The sequence below is a fragment of the Onychomys torridus genome, chromosome 11, assembly GCF_903995425.1.
Source record: "Onychomys torridus chromosome 11, mOncTor1.1, whole genome shotgun sequence".
Lineage (NCBI taxonomy): Eukaryota > Metazoa > Chordata > Mammalia > Rodentia > Cricetidae > Onychomys > Onychomys torridus.
This window is the reverse complement of record NC_050453.1, coordinates 18,321,631-18,337,893: the sequence shown is the minus strand read 5'-3', so window position 1 is coordinate 18,337,893 and position 16,263 is coordinate 18,321,631. Positions and strand designations below refer to the sequence as shown.

At 36.6% G+C, this 16,263-nt stretch overlaps 1 protein-coding gene across 2 annotated transcripts in view; it reads right to left on the bottom strand.

Annotated features, from left to right (window-relative positions):
• The window catches only part of Akt3 (AKT serine/threonine kinase 3), a 255,291-nt gene that overhangs the window by 59,472 nt on the left and 179,556 nt on the right, over window positions 1–16,263 (bottom strand). For both annotated transcript variants that reach the window (XM_036201762.1, XM_036201763.1), the window contains exons 7-8: window positions 11,924–11,989; window positions 10,500–10,568 (exon numbers count right to left, since the gene is read on the bottom strand). In XM_036201762.1, coding sequence (XP_036057655.1) covers window positions 10,500–10,568; window positions 11,924–11,989 — 135 coding nt within the window. The remainder of the gene's footprint in view (window positions 1–10,499; window positions 10,569–11,923; window positions 11,990–16,263) is intronic.

Here is a 16,263-nt window from a genome sequence, read left to right as displayed (position 1 = left end):
CATGCTCAGGTGTGGAGGAGCCTCAAGTGCTCACATCATAAATGACTACGGCTAAGCCACTGCTTCAGAGCAAGGCTCTTGAACTACCTCAGGGCTTAGATGTATAACACAAAACATTTCGTATCAAACTTTGATAATAAGAAACAATATCTTTACATTTATGTTCCATGTCTATATCACTAACCTTTGTGAAACAATCCTAAAAAAAGATACTGAGAGTAACTACTTTTAATTTTTTGCATTGAATTTTCTAATGAAAACAACTGAGATTATTATTAGTACAATAGGTAAGTATTATCTGAACGATGATTTTTCACACAGCATTAAGAATTTTTAAAGTTTGGCTATTTGTCCCTGTGCTTTTCCAATCTTGGTCTCAACCATTCACGCTCTTGCAGTCCCTCCTCTTTCTTGACAATTGGACTCCTGGAGCTCCACCCACCTGGGGCCTGGCTGAGGATCTCTGCATCCACTTCCATCAGTTATTGGACGAGAGTTCCAGCATGACCGTTAGGGTGTTTGGCCATCACCAGACTAGGTCAGATCAGGCTTTCTCTTGACTATTGCCAGCAGTCTACAGAGGATGTATCATTGTGGATTTCTGGAGCCCTCTCTAGCACTCTGCCTATTCCTGTTCTCATGTGCTCTTCATTTATCATGGTCTGTTATTACTTGTTCTCCTTTTCTGATCTTGATCCAGCTGGGGTCTCCTGCTCCCCTAAGCTTTCTTTCCCTCAAACCTTGCCCTTCATTACTCACACTGTCGTCCAGGTTGTTCATGTAGATCTCATCCATTTCTCTGTCATTGGGTGATCCCTGGGTCTTTCCTAGGGTCCCATTTTCTAGGTAGCCTCCCTGGAGTTGTGTAGCAGTCTAGTCGTCTTTGTTTTACATCTAGTATCCTCCTATGAGTGAGTACATACCATGTTTGTCTTTCTGAGTATGGGTTACCTCACTCAGGATGATTTTTTTCTAGATCCATCCATTTGCCTGCAAACCTCATTGTTTTTCTCTGCTGAGTAGTACTCCATTGTGTATATGTACCATATTTTCTTTATCCATTCTTCAGTTGAAGGGCATCTAGGTTGTTTCCAGGTTCTGGCTATTACAAACAATGCTGATATGAACATAGCTGAGCAAATGCCCTTGTGGTATGATTGAGCATTCCTTGGGTATATGCCCAAGAGTGCTACAGCTGGATATTGGGGGAGATGGATTCCCAATTTTCTAAAGAAGCGCCATATTGATTTCCAAAGTGGCTGCACAAGTCTGCATTCCCACCAGGAGTGGAGGAGAGTTCCCCTTGCTCCACATCCTCTCCAACATAAGCTGTCTTCTGTGTTTTTGATCTTAGCCATTCTGACAGGTGTAAGGTGGTATCTCAGAGTCATTTTGATTTGCATTTCCTGGATAATTAGGGATGTTGAGCAATTCCTTAAATGTCTTTCAGCCATTTGAGCTTCCTCTGTTGAGAATTCTTTGTTTAGTTCACATGCATTATGAACCAAAAGCTGTGGAGCCCCCAACTGGATCAGGCCCTCTGGATAAGTGAGACAGTTGAATAGCTTGAACTGTTTGGGAGGCACCCAGACAGTGGGACCCAGACCTGTCCTTAGTGCATGAGCTGGCTGTTTGGAACCTGGAGCTTATGCAGGGACACTTTGCTCAGCCTGGGAGGAGGGGACTGGACCTGCCTGTACTGAATCCACCAGGTTGAATTGAATCCCCAGGGGAGTCTTGGCCCTGGAGGAAAGGAGGGGATGGTGGGATGGTGGGGAGTGGGGACGGGATGGGGGGAGGACGGGGGAACCCATGGCTGATGTGTAAAATTAAAACACAAATATAATAAATAAAAAAGGAGAAAAAAAAAGAATTTTTAAAGTACTAGTTCATCCAATTAGTATAAACCACCTTTCTTCTCTTGTTCTTGGGGGTGTAGTTGAGAGGTTTCTAATCTTTTTATTATATGTTAATTCCTGACTTTCTCAAATTACTGTTTTCCTACTGTTGTTGACATTATCTCCTCTACATGATTATAATAGGACTACAAGTCCAAGAGAAGACAACTTACTAGGAAAACATCTATAGGGATGGATTTAGGAGGACAGAGAAGAGGGGAAAATCTGGAAGGAGATGGGAGACAGAAAACCATGATAAAAATATATTTTGAAAAAAATCTATTTCAATAAAAATAAAACACCTAAGCCAGGCAGTGGCGGCTCACGCCTGTAACCCCAGCACTCGGGAGGCAGAGGCAGGTGGATCTCTGTGAGTTCGAGGCCAGCCTGGTCTACAGAGCTAGTCCAGGACAGGCTCCAAAGCTACAGGGGAAGAAGAAAAAAAAAAACCTATAATTTGTTGAATACCTCAAAGACATACCCATACTAATACACACAGAAATTCTAACCTAGATACTCAAGAAATATGAAAAGTCAAGACAATATAAAACTGTTCAAAGCTTGAAACTGAACTATAAGATACTGAAGTAGAAATGCTGGCCATGTAAAAAACATTTAACAAGAAGATAAATAAAATGAAAACATTAACGGCAGACCTACATAACAGTCAAGTCAGCAACACAGATGAAAGCTCTGCAGGGAAAGTGAGACTGGGGATGAAGGGGCACAGAAATACTAGAAATAAAACCCAATAAAATAGTTTAAACCTTAGCACTGGACCCTGCGTTCTAAAATACAGACCTGCCAGGCAACTTGTGCCCACTGGAATAACAATGCAAGGTTGATGTGGGCATAAACAACTACTCTTTTGATGGATGCGAGTACTATTTCACGAGAGGGAGTTCACGCCTGGTATTGTAAGCATAGTCAAAACCTATAGCTAGAGAAGGCATATGCTCTAAGAGAGAATCTATTGGTGCTGTTTTCCTAAATGGTCATATTGTCAAATTGCCTTCTAAATACTAAGATTTATATCCACATATTTTGCTATTCCAGACCTTGGCTAAAAGAGTTACTATAGTGGGTAAAGTGTAATACAGATGCACTACTATTCAAAATGCTAAGAATAAGCTACTTTAATGAGTGCTCAGCCATAGATGGCACATTGATATCAATAACTCTCACACCAAGGCTCAAAGAAAACTAAAGAAAAGGGTGTGAAGGAAATGTAACAGGGTGACATACTGTCCTCTGCACATGGACCCGTGAACTCACAATAGCTATGGTTACCTGCACAAGGCCAGTATAAGACCAAGCCAGTTAAAACTGCCCCATTTCAAATGAGGAACTCCTGGTGGATGAAGGCTGCTGAGGGAGAGAATAATTTTTCTTTAGAAGGGAGGAACTAATTGTTGCTCTTGTTCCACATTCAGGAGTACACTGGTAGCACTAGTTAAACTCAGGACATTATTTCATTTTTTAAAGGCATGTTGTGGGGAACAGCCATGGAAGCTTAATGGTTCCCATGGAAGAGGGATGGGGTGGAGGATATAATCAAATTATACATGTGTGAAATTTTCAAAGAATACATTTTAAAAACCACAGTGAACAGTAACTTCAAATACGGTAGATCAAGCAGAATAAAGACTATTAGGGAATAAAGAGAAGGTTGAGGAAATATGACATTAAATATCACTAAATAAAAAAAAAGAACAAAAAACAAATATGACCACAACTTTCAAAAGTGCTAAGACATACTCCAATGATTAACTTCAAAACTGAAGGGGTAAGAGAAGAAGCTAAACTATAAAATATAGTCACAAAAGTCCATTCAATGAAATAGGAACAAAAGATTCCCAAATCACAGGAAGATATGGGTATTAAAGCATTTAAAACTGCAAGTGGGTATAGCCAGAAAATAACTTCTCCAAGTCATGCTATAAAAGGAATACAACTGGGAGCTAGAGAGGTGGCTCAGATGTTAAGCACTGACTGCTCTTTCAGAGGCCCTGAGTTCAATTCCCAGCTCCCACATGGTGACTCACAACCATTTATAATGGAATCTGGTGCCCTCTTCTGACATGCGGGCAAACATGCAGACATAATACTATGTAAATAATAAATAAAGGTTAAAAAAAAAAAAAGAGTACAACTACTGTTCTTGTTCATCTCATGTTTAGGCAGTCTTGTTGCTGCGAGTCTATGGGGGTAGCTGCAGACATTTCTAGGAGACAATCTCACAGCAAACTCCTTGGTCCTCTGGCTTATAGTCTTTGTACCCCCCTTTTACAATGCTCCCTGATCCTTAGATAAAGAAGTTGTTTTGCAGATGTATCCATTGGGATTGGGCTCCAAAACTGCATTTTGACTAGTTGTGGTTTTTGTAATGGTCTGTCTCTTGCAAACAGAAGTTTCCCTGATGCAAGTGAGGACTTTATTTATCTGTATGTATGAGAATATACTTAGAAATAGTGCTGGTTTAGTAAAATGGCAATTTTAAGTTCTCCTCAAGATTCATGACTTCACTAGCACTGGGTAGTTGGCTAGTTTTCAGTGCCAGGTATGATTCCCCTTTTGTTGGGCATATCTTAAGTCTAACTAGAGAGCTGTTAGTTACTATGAGGAATGCATGCCATTACTAAACCCTTAGAGTTATCCTGCAACAATAAACATGCTAAGATGAATGGGACAAGCCCAGGGGACCTCAACCCTACACAAAGAACTATGAGCAACTAAGGAAGGCTGAGAGCAAGAGAAATAGTCACCCCTGGGTTAGAACAAACCAGTTCATTACCCAGTACCAAATGGTCAGCCCTGTAAACATATATACAAGTAACACTATAGAGACTGAGCAGGTTGTACTTAAATATTTAGGAATATATGTATGCATGTGCGTGCACACACATGCATGCATGTGTAAAACAACAATTAATACAAATAAAGAGGAAAAAAATAAAGAGTCCATGAGTTTGTAAAAGAGCAAGGAGGGGTATCTGAGAAGGCTTAGAGGAAGGAAATGGAAAAGGAAAATGAGATAATTATAGTCTAATCTCAAAAGGCAATATAAACATTTTAAATAATGTCATTCATAAAAGCATAAAAAACAAGAACATTTACATAGGAATCTAGCCAGGAATTAAACACCTCTACAGTGAAAACTTCAAAACTTAATAAATTAAAGAAAGCACTGGAAGGAGCAAAGTTCTTCCACGTTTGTGAATCAACATAATTATTATTTTGAATGGCTACATTATCCAAAGTACTCTATGTACTAAATGCATTTTCTACCAAAATTCCAGTACTGTTGTTCACAGACTTACAAAAAGAATTCTAACACCCACATGGAAGCACAAATGACTTTTGTAGTCAATGCAAAGGATAGCCAAAGCAATCCTAAGAAAACAGAGCAATATTTCAAGTATGATAATGTAAGAGTTTAGATTATATCAAAAAGCCATAGTATCAAAGCTAGCAAGGCCATAACACACACACGCGCATGCACACGCACACACACCAGACACACAGACCAATGGAATGAAATAGAAAAAGCAGAAAGGAACCCATGAAACTGCTGTTAGCTGATTTTCAATAAAAATGCCCAAAATATACAAGATGGGTAAGAGATGGCCTCTTTAATAAAAGTGGTCCTGGAGTGGCTAGAGAGATGACTCAGCAGTTAAGGTACACTTAATACTCTTGCAGAGGACTCAGGTTCAGTTCTAGCACAGACTAAGTAGCAAAGGAGGAAATAATCCTATTAGGAAATGGACAAATGAACTGAAAAGATATAGCTAATGGCAACATGTTGCACTTTTTTAACCAAACAGGAAATGTATACACAAACTGCATAGATTCCTCTTGACTCCAGTATGAATAGTCATCATCAAGAAAGCAAACAGGATGCAAGGAAGAGGAAAAGATCACTGTTAGTATAATGTAGATCAGACCAGCCACCGTGGGACAGAAGTTTTCACCAAACAAACAAACAAACAAAACAAAACAAAACAAAAACAACTAAAAGCAGAATTACCAAGTGACCCTGCTAATCTACTATGGAGTATACAGCAAACATAGTCTAAGCCAAACCACCACAGAGATAATTTACACATCCATACTTATTGCTGAATGATTCATAGTGTCTAAAACATAAAATAAGCCTAGATGCTCATCAACAGATGAATAAAAATGTTGCATACATACATAATGTAATATTATTCAGCCAACAAGAAAGAACTGGAGATTTTCTAATATTGTATGTTTTCTCTCAACATTTAAAGACACAAACTTAGAAGGATATGATCTGAGGAGAAATATCAGCGTAGAAAGAAGGTACAAAAAGGGGAATGGTGATAAGGAAGACAATACAACCATCCTATTTATACCTGAAAATGTCATAACACTTGGAAAGATGATCAATAGGTAAAGTCAACAGGAGTCCAACATGGTGACCTGACTTCACTCTTTGAGACCCACAAGGTGGAACATACTCACAAAAGTTGTACCTCTGACCTCTATATACATGCTGTGTGTGCACACAAAATAAATTAAAATGTAATAAAAATTACAAAGAAAATGTCACAATGAAATTCATTATTTTTTAAAATACACCTGACTAAAAACCAATGAAAACTTAAAAGATTTGTTCTGTAATGTTCATGGAAGCTCTTTAACTAACAACTCCAAAGTACAAAGAACTCTGATGTCTGTCTTATGACTATAGACAAACACTGAGAAACACAGCTGCAATGTAGGAACCCCATAAATTGAAACAAACTACTGGTATATGCTATAATCATCATAAAGGATTTTTAAAGGATTTTGGTAGCTTAAAGACACAGAATACAGAAGATTATGTACTGTGTTTTAGGACATAGTTTTAAATATTTAAGTGTTACTTCTGTCATTTCCCTGTTTGTCTTCCTCAGGGGTAGGGGGTGGGGGTGGGGTGTGCGTGTGCGTGTGCGTGTGTAAGGGCCACTCTGGGGTAAGCACCCTTTAAGTCTAGTTACTATCTATCAAACTGTATGCAGTACCACAGTCCCCATGCACAGAACTCCAGAAAACTGAGAGCTGCGTGGACACTGCTTTCAGTTCTAGGCAGCTCAACATCTGAATGGGACTTGCCAAGTCTTCTCCTGTTGACTTAAATTGTAGTCCTATGATTGTTTAATGATGTTAGGAAACTGGCCCTGATACTATAAAATTGTATCATAAAAATGGCATATAAAATAAAGCTTATTTTGCCTTGAACTTTAGATGTTAATGTGAATATTGTAATGTAGCTTTCTTGGCTAGAGAATTTTTAAAGATCTGGGTGGTAGTAACAGAATTGAGAGATAACCTACATAAAAGCTTAATAACTCAGATTCCTGGTAAGAAAGATATTTATACAACCACAAATTTAGTAAAAAATCAAGTTTTAAAAGCATAACCATGAATCTGAAATACTTTTAAGTTAAAAATCACCCAAATCACACCTCCACAAATTAGTGAGTAGAATTCAAATGCTGACTGCCGGCACTTCTGTCTTCTGCGAATTTAAAATGAGATGATTTCAGTTCACAGAAGAGAAAATGCCAGCCAAATAATGAGAAATCTGAATAAGTAAGAGAAGATTTCAAGAATGACATGTAGCTGAAAGTCATTATGTAGAAACTAAAATGAATTTTATCAAAGACATTAATACAGTGCTAACAAGCATGAATAGTCAATAATGAAAATGGTGGGTCATTAGGACCTACAGAAAGAATGTAACAGAACAGCAAGGATTTATCAGATACGTAATAGGTCCACATGATTTACCATGCCTTGAATCTCTAGCTCCCATGAAATTTGAGCCTGTGAGAGAGCACAGAATTCCAGTTTATAGGCTTTAAAATATATAAAGCCGACAACAGTTTGCAAAAAGGTCTAAGTGGAGACAGCTTCGACCACATTTGACATTATTAGTTTTAGAAATGATTTTCTCTTGGGGTATTTCTCTACCTCATTTAAATTCATTAGCAGCTAAGTGACTAAGAGTGGCTTTAGCGAGCGTGTTAGGAGCACTGTGACCTCTCACGTGACTAGACTGTAAAGTCAGCTCTAGATGCTCATCTGTGGCCTGCACGCACACTGCTGCCCATAGATTACCATCTCCTCCCTATCCCTCTCTTCCCTAGCCACCCGTCCATTTCCTTATTTTAATTATAAATACATAGTATCTGTAATATGAGAACAATAGAAGAATACAGGAGTAAAAATCAAGCTTTCCTTTCACCCTGTACTCAGTCACAGGCCAATTCTAAATTCTTGTGGCTAATGAGATATGCACACATACACAGGGCATTTACACATGTACATCATCTATGTTTCTCTCAGCATAATACTAGCATGCTTTGTAGTCTTTCATCTTGCAATAGTTTACATACTTTAGCATTCTCACTGGACGTTCATTTAAGATAGCACCCTTGTACAATAAATGTGTATATTCATGTACCATTTGGTCAGAGATCTTTATTTCTTGGGATTGTAATTACTGGAAACAGAATTGCTAAGTGTTTTAGTTACTCTTCCTGCTGCTGGGATAAAACACCCTGACAAAAAGCAATGGAAGGGAGGCAGGGTTTATTTTGGTTTACAATTCAAGGTTATAATCCCTCGTGGTGGGGAAGTTAGAGGAGCCTGGCTCACCAGAGTCACACTAAAGCCACAGTTCAGAGTCAAAAAGTGATAAATGATGAATTTGTATTTGTTCATTTTTCTTCTTATATAGCTCATAATCCCAGTACAAGAAATAGTGCTAGCCATAGAGGGTATGTCTTGCCACCTCAGTTAACATAAAATAACCTTCACAGACATGCCAAGAGGCCATCTCCCAAGAAATTCTAGACCTCACAAAGTTGAAAACTGAGCATTATGCTGATTCTAAGAATTTGTTTATTTTAAATTCTGACAGGTACCAACATGGAAGTTTCGTTAATTTCTTTTCTGTCTCTAAAAGTAAAATTATAACCTTTAGGTGAATAGTTTCCAAACCTGTTCTCCTTTTTTTTTTTCTAATTCAACATATATGGTCTTCAAAATGATTTAAAAAAAAAAAAAGCTTTTATTTCAAAAAGTAAAACCTTTTTAAAAAATCAACTTTATAGTCTCACCCTAAAAATGTTTTTCATAACTTGAGTATATCCATTAATTTCACATGATTACAATAATGTCTTTTCCTCACATCCAACAAACTAGCTCTTCAGATGCTAGTCCCACAGTTCCAATCATGCATCTTCTTCATATTTACATGGACATATGACTGAATTTCCAAGTTTTCCATGCCTGGGCCACTGTTATTTACTGCTCAAGTTTTCTTTGTTCTGTGCTCACCCTCCAATGAGACACAATCATCTCTACCTAAAGTGCCATTTTAGCTTAGTAGTCTAATAAAATCTCCTTCAGAGTCTATCTTTAATGAAGAACAGTCCTTTATAAATTTATTTGTACTTAGACCTTAGACATTCTAACCGAAAATATACTCACAATGGAAACTATATCCTCCTACATATTGTATGAAAGAAACTATACACTTCTTCATAGCAAAGTCAATGTTGTAACACATTTAGAAAAATCTGTACTGTCTCAACACTCAAAATATATTCACCAAGTGAGTGAATGAAATTTTCAAATAAAGTAACTTCTATATGCCAGATAATATTTATGAAAAATATTCCACAGCAGGTATTTACTTTGATTGGGAAATAACAATGTTTAAGTCTGTAAGATACAAGCTTCTTTTAATACATTTCATAAAGTTCATATGGTAAAGGATTTCCAGTTACTATTTCTGTACATTATACTTTTCCTTCACATTGATTTTGTTCAAAGCTGGAAGGAATATAAAAGAAAGTCACAAGTGAAATGATTTAATTTCTCTCCAAAACTGTATGATCTATTACATCTCTTGATTATCATCTTGGTCACTACAATACATACAAGGGAAAAAGCTCAGTGTCTATAGAATATTGTTTGGTTAAGTTCAAAATAGGTTAAAAAAACTTTTTTAGAAGTTTCACAGAAGGCTTATTTGAAAAACGAAAACATAATTAATTATGCATTTATGATTCCACAATCTAGTATCATAATTTCAAAAATCATATTGTTGGTGCTGGATAAGTGTTTCAATGGTTAACAGAATTTGTTTTTGCAGAGAACCCAGGTTCAATTTCCAGCACCCACATGCTGGTTTAAAACCATTTGTAACTCCAGTTCCAGAAGATCTGATGCCCTCTTCTGACCTCTGTGGGCACCAAGCACAAACATGCAGCACATGCACACATGCAGGCCACACACTCACACATAAAGTAAATCTAAAAATCAATCATCAATAAAGGGAATTATTTCCTTTAAAAAAAATCATACTGTAGTAAAACATTTTAGTTTTCAAAATACAGTAAAATAAAGAATATGATTATGCTTTCCAATGATCCAAACACCCACTAGAAACTCTCCAGCTTTTGCTTACTCAACAGGAGAACTACACACTCATCTGGTTGGGAACCCCCATAACTCAGACTGCTTGCCAAGCTTTCATGCAAGAGTCCATGAAGACGCTAGAATGACTTCTTGACTCACCTCTCCCCCATTGACATACTCCATCACAAAACACAGACGGTCTTTTGTCTGGAAGGAGTATTTCAAGGACTTGAAATGAAAAAGAAGAAATGTTAATTATAATCCTGTATTCTTAAAAGTATAATGGTACCCAAAATAGAATACTTTAAAACAGTCAGCATAACTGACTGACACTGTTCCTTAAGAGTGTATTTACTTCATAAGAGTACTTTCTAAGAATCTGGTAAGTAAAAATAAATTAGCAATGTTAATGAGCACTTTCACCCTATGTGCCACCTGAAACTGAGTTAGTACTCATTACTCTAATTATCCTCTCTGCAGTCTCCACAAGGAACTCTAGCTCTAGAGGAACACAGTTGCTTTGATTCATTATGGCCAATGTAGTCTCACTTTTTCTTTGTAAAGACTCAGGATAAAATCTGGCCCAACTCAAGTAAGGTCAGGCTTGGTAACTTTGTAAGTCAAAAGAAGATACTAAAATGTTACTACATTGGATAATAGACATGAAACTTTTTAGCAAAGACCAGTATCTATTGATAACTCTGAAAATGTTTACTTTAGATAGCCTTAAAATGTTAATAAAAAGTTTCAATTTTAAACTGTAGCTGTTATTTTTAATCTTAATATGCTTGGTACAGTATGGAACACAGAGAAACTTTATACTGCATGGTTAAAACTTTTTCTAATGAAGAAAATACAGCAGGACTCATCCTGTATTTAACACATTCCACATTCCTGTATTTCTATCATGAAAGGTATCTTATTCCTGTGAAGTCTATTCATTTAAAATTTTGACCTTTGAAAACTGAAGACCATGCTGTGTGATCATTTTAATATTTATCTGAAATCAGCAAACAAACAAAAAAAAGTAAACTTCATTTAACTTTTGTTTTTTTCTTGTCAGACAGGTCTGACACTATAACCCAGACAGCCCTAGAGTTTACTAGGAAGCCCAGGCTGGCCTCAAACATGGGCAGAGCCTCCTGTTACAGACTCCTCAGTACTGGTATTATAGTCAAGAGCCATCATGCCTGGATTAGGCTACTGTTAAAAACTAAATCTAAAAATAGGCTTTAAAAGTCTAGCATTTTTATCGGTGAACTTAAAATGCCAGAGCTGACCGACTTGATCTGTGTATGTGTGTGTATGTATGCGTGTATATATATAAAAAATCAAGGAGATTCATGGGAAGAAAGAAAAAGATTTGTAAAAAGTTGTACACAGACAATGGGAGGGATTATAAATACATACTATAACAGATTATATTCTTAATTTATGTTTTCAACAGTTTCAAAGAAATTGAACTTACAGTCTGTCACAAAGAATGTGGCACAGTTAAATAAATGTTACTTAAAACACAGTCATAGTTCACTTTAGCAGTCCTTCTCTAAACTGTCATAAATAGCAGTTCTCAAAGTACTTACTGTTAAGAATGGATGTCTGGTGTTCTTGAGTACTCTGCTTTCCGTAAGAGTATGCGCCACTTCATCCTACAAAGAACAGACAAACTATAAAAACATGTTGTAAGTACTAAAAATATGAAACTTTCTCCACTTTTCAGAAATCAGAAGACACTGCTCAGACATAAAGAAGAGTATCAATATACACTGGTACACTTCCTCTACTGCTTAGCTTCCCTGGCGCTACTACACCCAAAAATCCAATTAACAGATTAATTCTGAGGGGTAGAAGATGTAAATTCATATAAACTCACTCATATTTGATCAAATTACATCAATAATGATAGAAAATTAACAATAAAATTATTCAAGAAAGAAATTAAATATGTTGGTTTTTTTCATTAAAACAAATGACGTACCAGCTAATAACTATAGCACAATTTAGTTAATATTTCTACAGTTATAATACATTTTATTCAGGGAGATGTTAAGATAAAATTTAGTGAGAATCATAATATAAACTCTCCTACTAACAGTCAGTTATTTAAAAAGGAACCTCAGAGTACACATTTTAATTCTAAAATAAACTTTTCAAACCCAAAAGTAAGAGACTGCAAAAGCACATCTTTTTGTTTGTTACTTTTTGTATTTTTCTTTTGGCAGGTGTTAAACTTCTTACTTCAAGTGAGTTTTAATGCAAACACATTTCATAAAAAGAATGTATTTCTCCTAGAAGAGGTCTCCTGGGTGGACTGGGGCAGTTGGGGTGTGGAGTGGGAGAGTACCAAAACAGACTGCAAACGAGGCTGTATTTCAGGGTCAGGGAGAAACCTGGTGCAAGGGAAACTCTCATAAATGTACAAGGATGACCCCAGATAAGACTCCTAGCAATAGGGGATACATAGCCTGAACAGTGATCAGATTGGTGACTACCCCAATTGTCATCAGAGAGCCTTCATCCAGTAACTGACGGAAACAGATGCAGACCCACAGCCAAACACAGCTGAGGTTGGGGAGTCCTCATGAAGAGAGGGAGGGAGGGAGGATTGTAAGAGACAAAGGGGTTGACATCACAAGAAAACCTACAGAAACAACCTAACCTGGTGCTAGAAAGTCTAACAAAGTCTGAACCAACAACCGGGGAGGCTGATTGGACTGACGTAGGCCCTCTACATATACATGACAGTGGTGTAGCTTGGTCCTCTTATGGGATTCCTAAAAATGGGAGCTTTGTCTGGCTCTTAGAAACCTATTCCTCATATTAGGTTGGCTTGTCCAGCCTAAATACAAGGGGAGGTGCTTAGTCTATGGCAACTTGATATGTCATGTTTGTTGATACCATGGCAGGCCTGCCCCTTTCTGAACAGAAAAAAAGGAGTAGATGGAGGGCGGGGGGGGGGGGGGGGGGGATGACTGCAGTTGGGATGTAAAATAAATAAACAAATTAAAAAATTTAAATGAAATAAAAACAAACAAACAAGAAAGTATTTCCCAAATTGTGTTCTTTATTTGTAAAAATCAAACTCTCATCTTCATTTGTGAAAGGCAAATTTTTAAATGTTAATCACAATACAGGTATAAAGTTGTTTTATAATAAAAAGGTAAGGCTGCTTTATTCACTGATTTCACAGGCTAGTGAAGATAAGTCACTCACCAATTTAAAAGCAATAGACTATTAACAAGAAGATTTATACATAAGCTCAGTAATGTAATCCAATGGGAACTGAAGGGCATAGTGGTTAGCATGTGATTTTCACTTTTTAAAGGTAACCGATTCCATTTTGGTGAGTACAGTAAAAAGCAAGAAGCAATTAGGAGACCAATAAATTACTCTAAGATAGAAACAGATAATTTGGGCTAATGAGGTAGTCTGAGGTACTTTTAGATTTAAAATCAAAAGAAATATTCTAAAAGTTACATGAGTCCACCAAAAAGGTAAATCAAAAGAAATGTGTTTTTATATGCAGTAAGAAAGAGACAGAAAGGGTTAACATTTACTGCTAGGGGGAACAATGCTAAGTAATCTGAGTCAGTAAACTAGAGAAAGACTAAAAACAGTGAAGAGCAAAACAATTTAATATTAGAAAATATAATCTGGTGCTTTAGAAAACATTTTATGGGGTATTTCATACTATTTTAGTAAAACAGCCGCGTTACATACAATATTTTCCTAGATCAGTTAGTAAATTTCATGGGAGAAGACTTTTCCTCCTCTAAATTCTTCAATCTACTTAACCACATGTGCAGAGCCAAGCAAAGATATGCAGAGATAAAAGTTAATGAAATTCTTTGTGATAAAAATCACAATTCAGGGATGGAGAGATGGCTCAGAGGTTAAGACCACTGACTGCTCTTCCAGAAGTCCTGAGTTCAATTCCCAGCACCTACATGGTGGCTCACAACCATCTATAATGGGATCTGGCTCCCTCTTCTGTGTACATAATAAATAAATAAATCTTTAAAAAAAAAAAAAAAAAGAACACAATTGAATCTGGAAGAAATGGATAATTTTCCAGATAGATACCATATACCAAAGTTAAATCAAGACCAGATAAATTATTTAAATAGACCGATTACCCCTAAAGAGACAGAAATAGTCATCAAAAGTCTCCCAACCAAAAAAAGGCCAGGACCAGATGGTTTCAGTGCAAAATTCTACCAGATTTTCAAAGAAGAACTAATTCCAATACTCTTTAAATTGTTCCACACAATAGAAACAGAGGAAACATTACCGAACTCTTTTTATGAGGCTACAGTTACCCTGATACCCAAACCACACAAAGATGCAACAAAGAAAGAGAATTACAGACCAATCTCCCTCATGAACATTGATGCAAAAATACTCAACAAAATATTGGCAAACAGAATCCAAGAACACATAAAAAAAATTATCCATCATGATTAAGTAAGTTTCATCCCAGAGATGCAAGGATGATTCAACATACAAAAATTTGTTAATGTGATACACCATATGAACAAACTGAAAGAAAAAAAATAAACACATGATCATCTCATTGGATGCTGAAAAAGCCTTTGACAAAATCCAACACCCCTTAATAATAAAGGTCTTAGAGAGATCAAGAGAGATCAGGAATAGAAGGAACATACCTAAACATAATAAAGGCAATTTACAGCAAGTCAACAGCCAATAACAATTTAAATGGAAAGAAACTCAAATCGATTCCACTAAAATTGCAAACAAGACAAGGCTGTCCACTCTCTCCATACTTACTAAACATAGTACTTGAAGTTCTAGCTAGAGCAATAAGACAACAAAAGTACATCAAGGGGATACAAATTGGAACGGAAGAAGTCAAACTTTCACTATTTGAAGATGATATAAGAGTATACATAAGTGACCCCAAAAATTCTACCATGGAACTCCTACAGCTGATAAACTCCTTCAGTAAAGTGGCAGGATACAAGATCAACTCAAAAAATTCAGTAGCCCTCCTATACACAAATGATAAAAGGGCTGACAAGGAAGTCAGAAAAACATCACCCTTTAAAATAGCCACAAATAATATAAAAATACCTTGGGATAACACTAACTAAACAAGTGAAGGATCTTTTTGATAAGAACTTTAAGTCTCTAAAGAAAGAAATTGAAGAAGGAAATGGAAGATCAAAAATTGGAAGGATCTCCCATTCTCATGGATAGGTAAAACTAACATAGTAAAAATGGCAATCTTACCAAAAGCAATCTATATATTCAAATGCAATCCCCATCAAAATCCCAACACAATTCTTCACAGACTTGGAAAGAAAAATACTCAACTTCTTGTGGAAAAACAAAAGATCCAGGATAGCTAAAAGAATCCTGTATGATAAAGCAACCTCTGGAGGCATCACTATCCCGAACATCAAGTTCTACTATAGAGCTACAATAGTAAAAACAGCTTGGTACTGGTATAAAAACCGACATACAGACCAAGGGAATCGAATTGAAGACCCTGACATTAATACACACACATATGAACACCTGATTTTTGACAAAGAAGCCAAAACTATACAATGGAAGAAAAGAAAGTATCTTCAACAAATGGTGCTGGCATAACTGGATGTCAATATGTAAAAGATTACAAATCGATCCATATCTGTCACCAGACAAAAACTCAAGTCCAAGTGGATCAAAGACCTCAACATAAATCCAGTTACACTAAACTTAATAGAAGAGAAAGTAGGAAGTACCCTTGAACACATTGGCACAGGAGATCACTTCCTAAATATAACACCAGTAGCACAGACACTGAGCACAACAATTAGTAAATGGGACCTCTTGAAACTGAGAAGCTTTTGTAGGGCAAAAGACACAGTCAATAAGACAAAAAGACAGCCTATATAATGGGAAAAGACCTTTACCA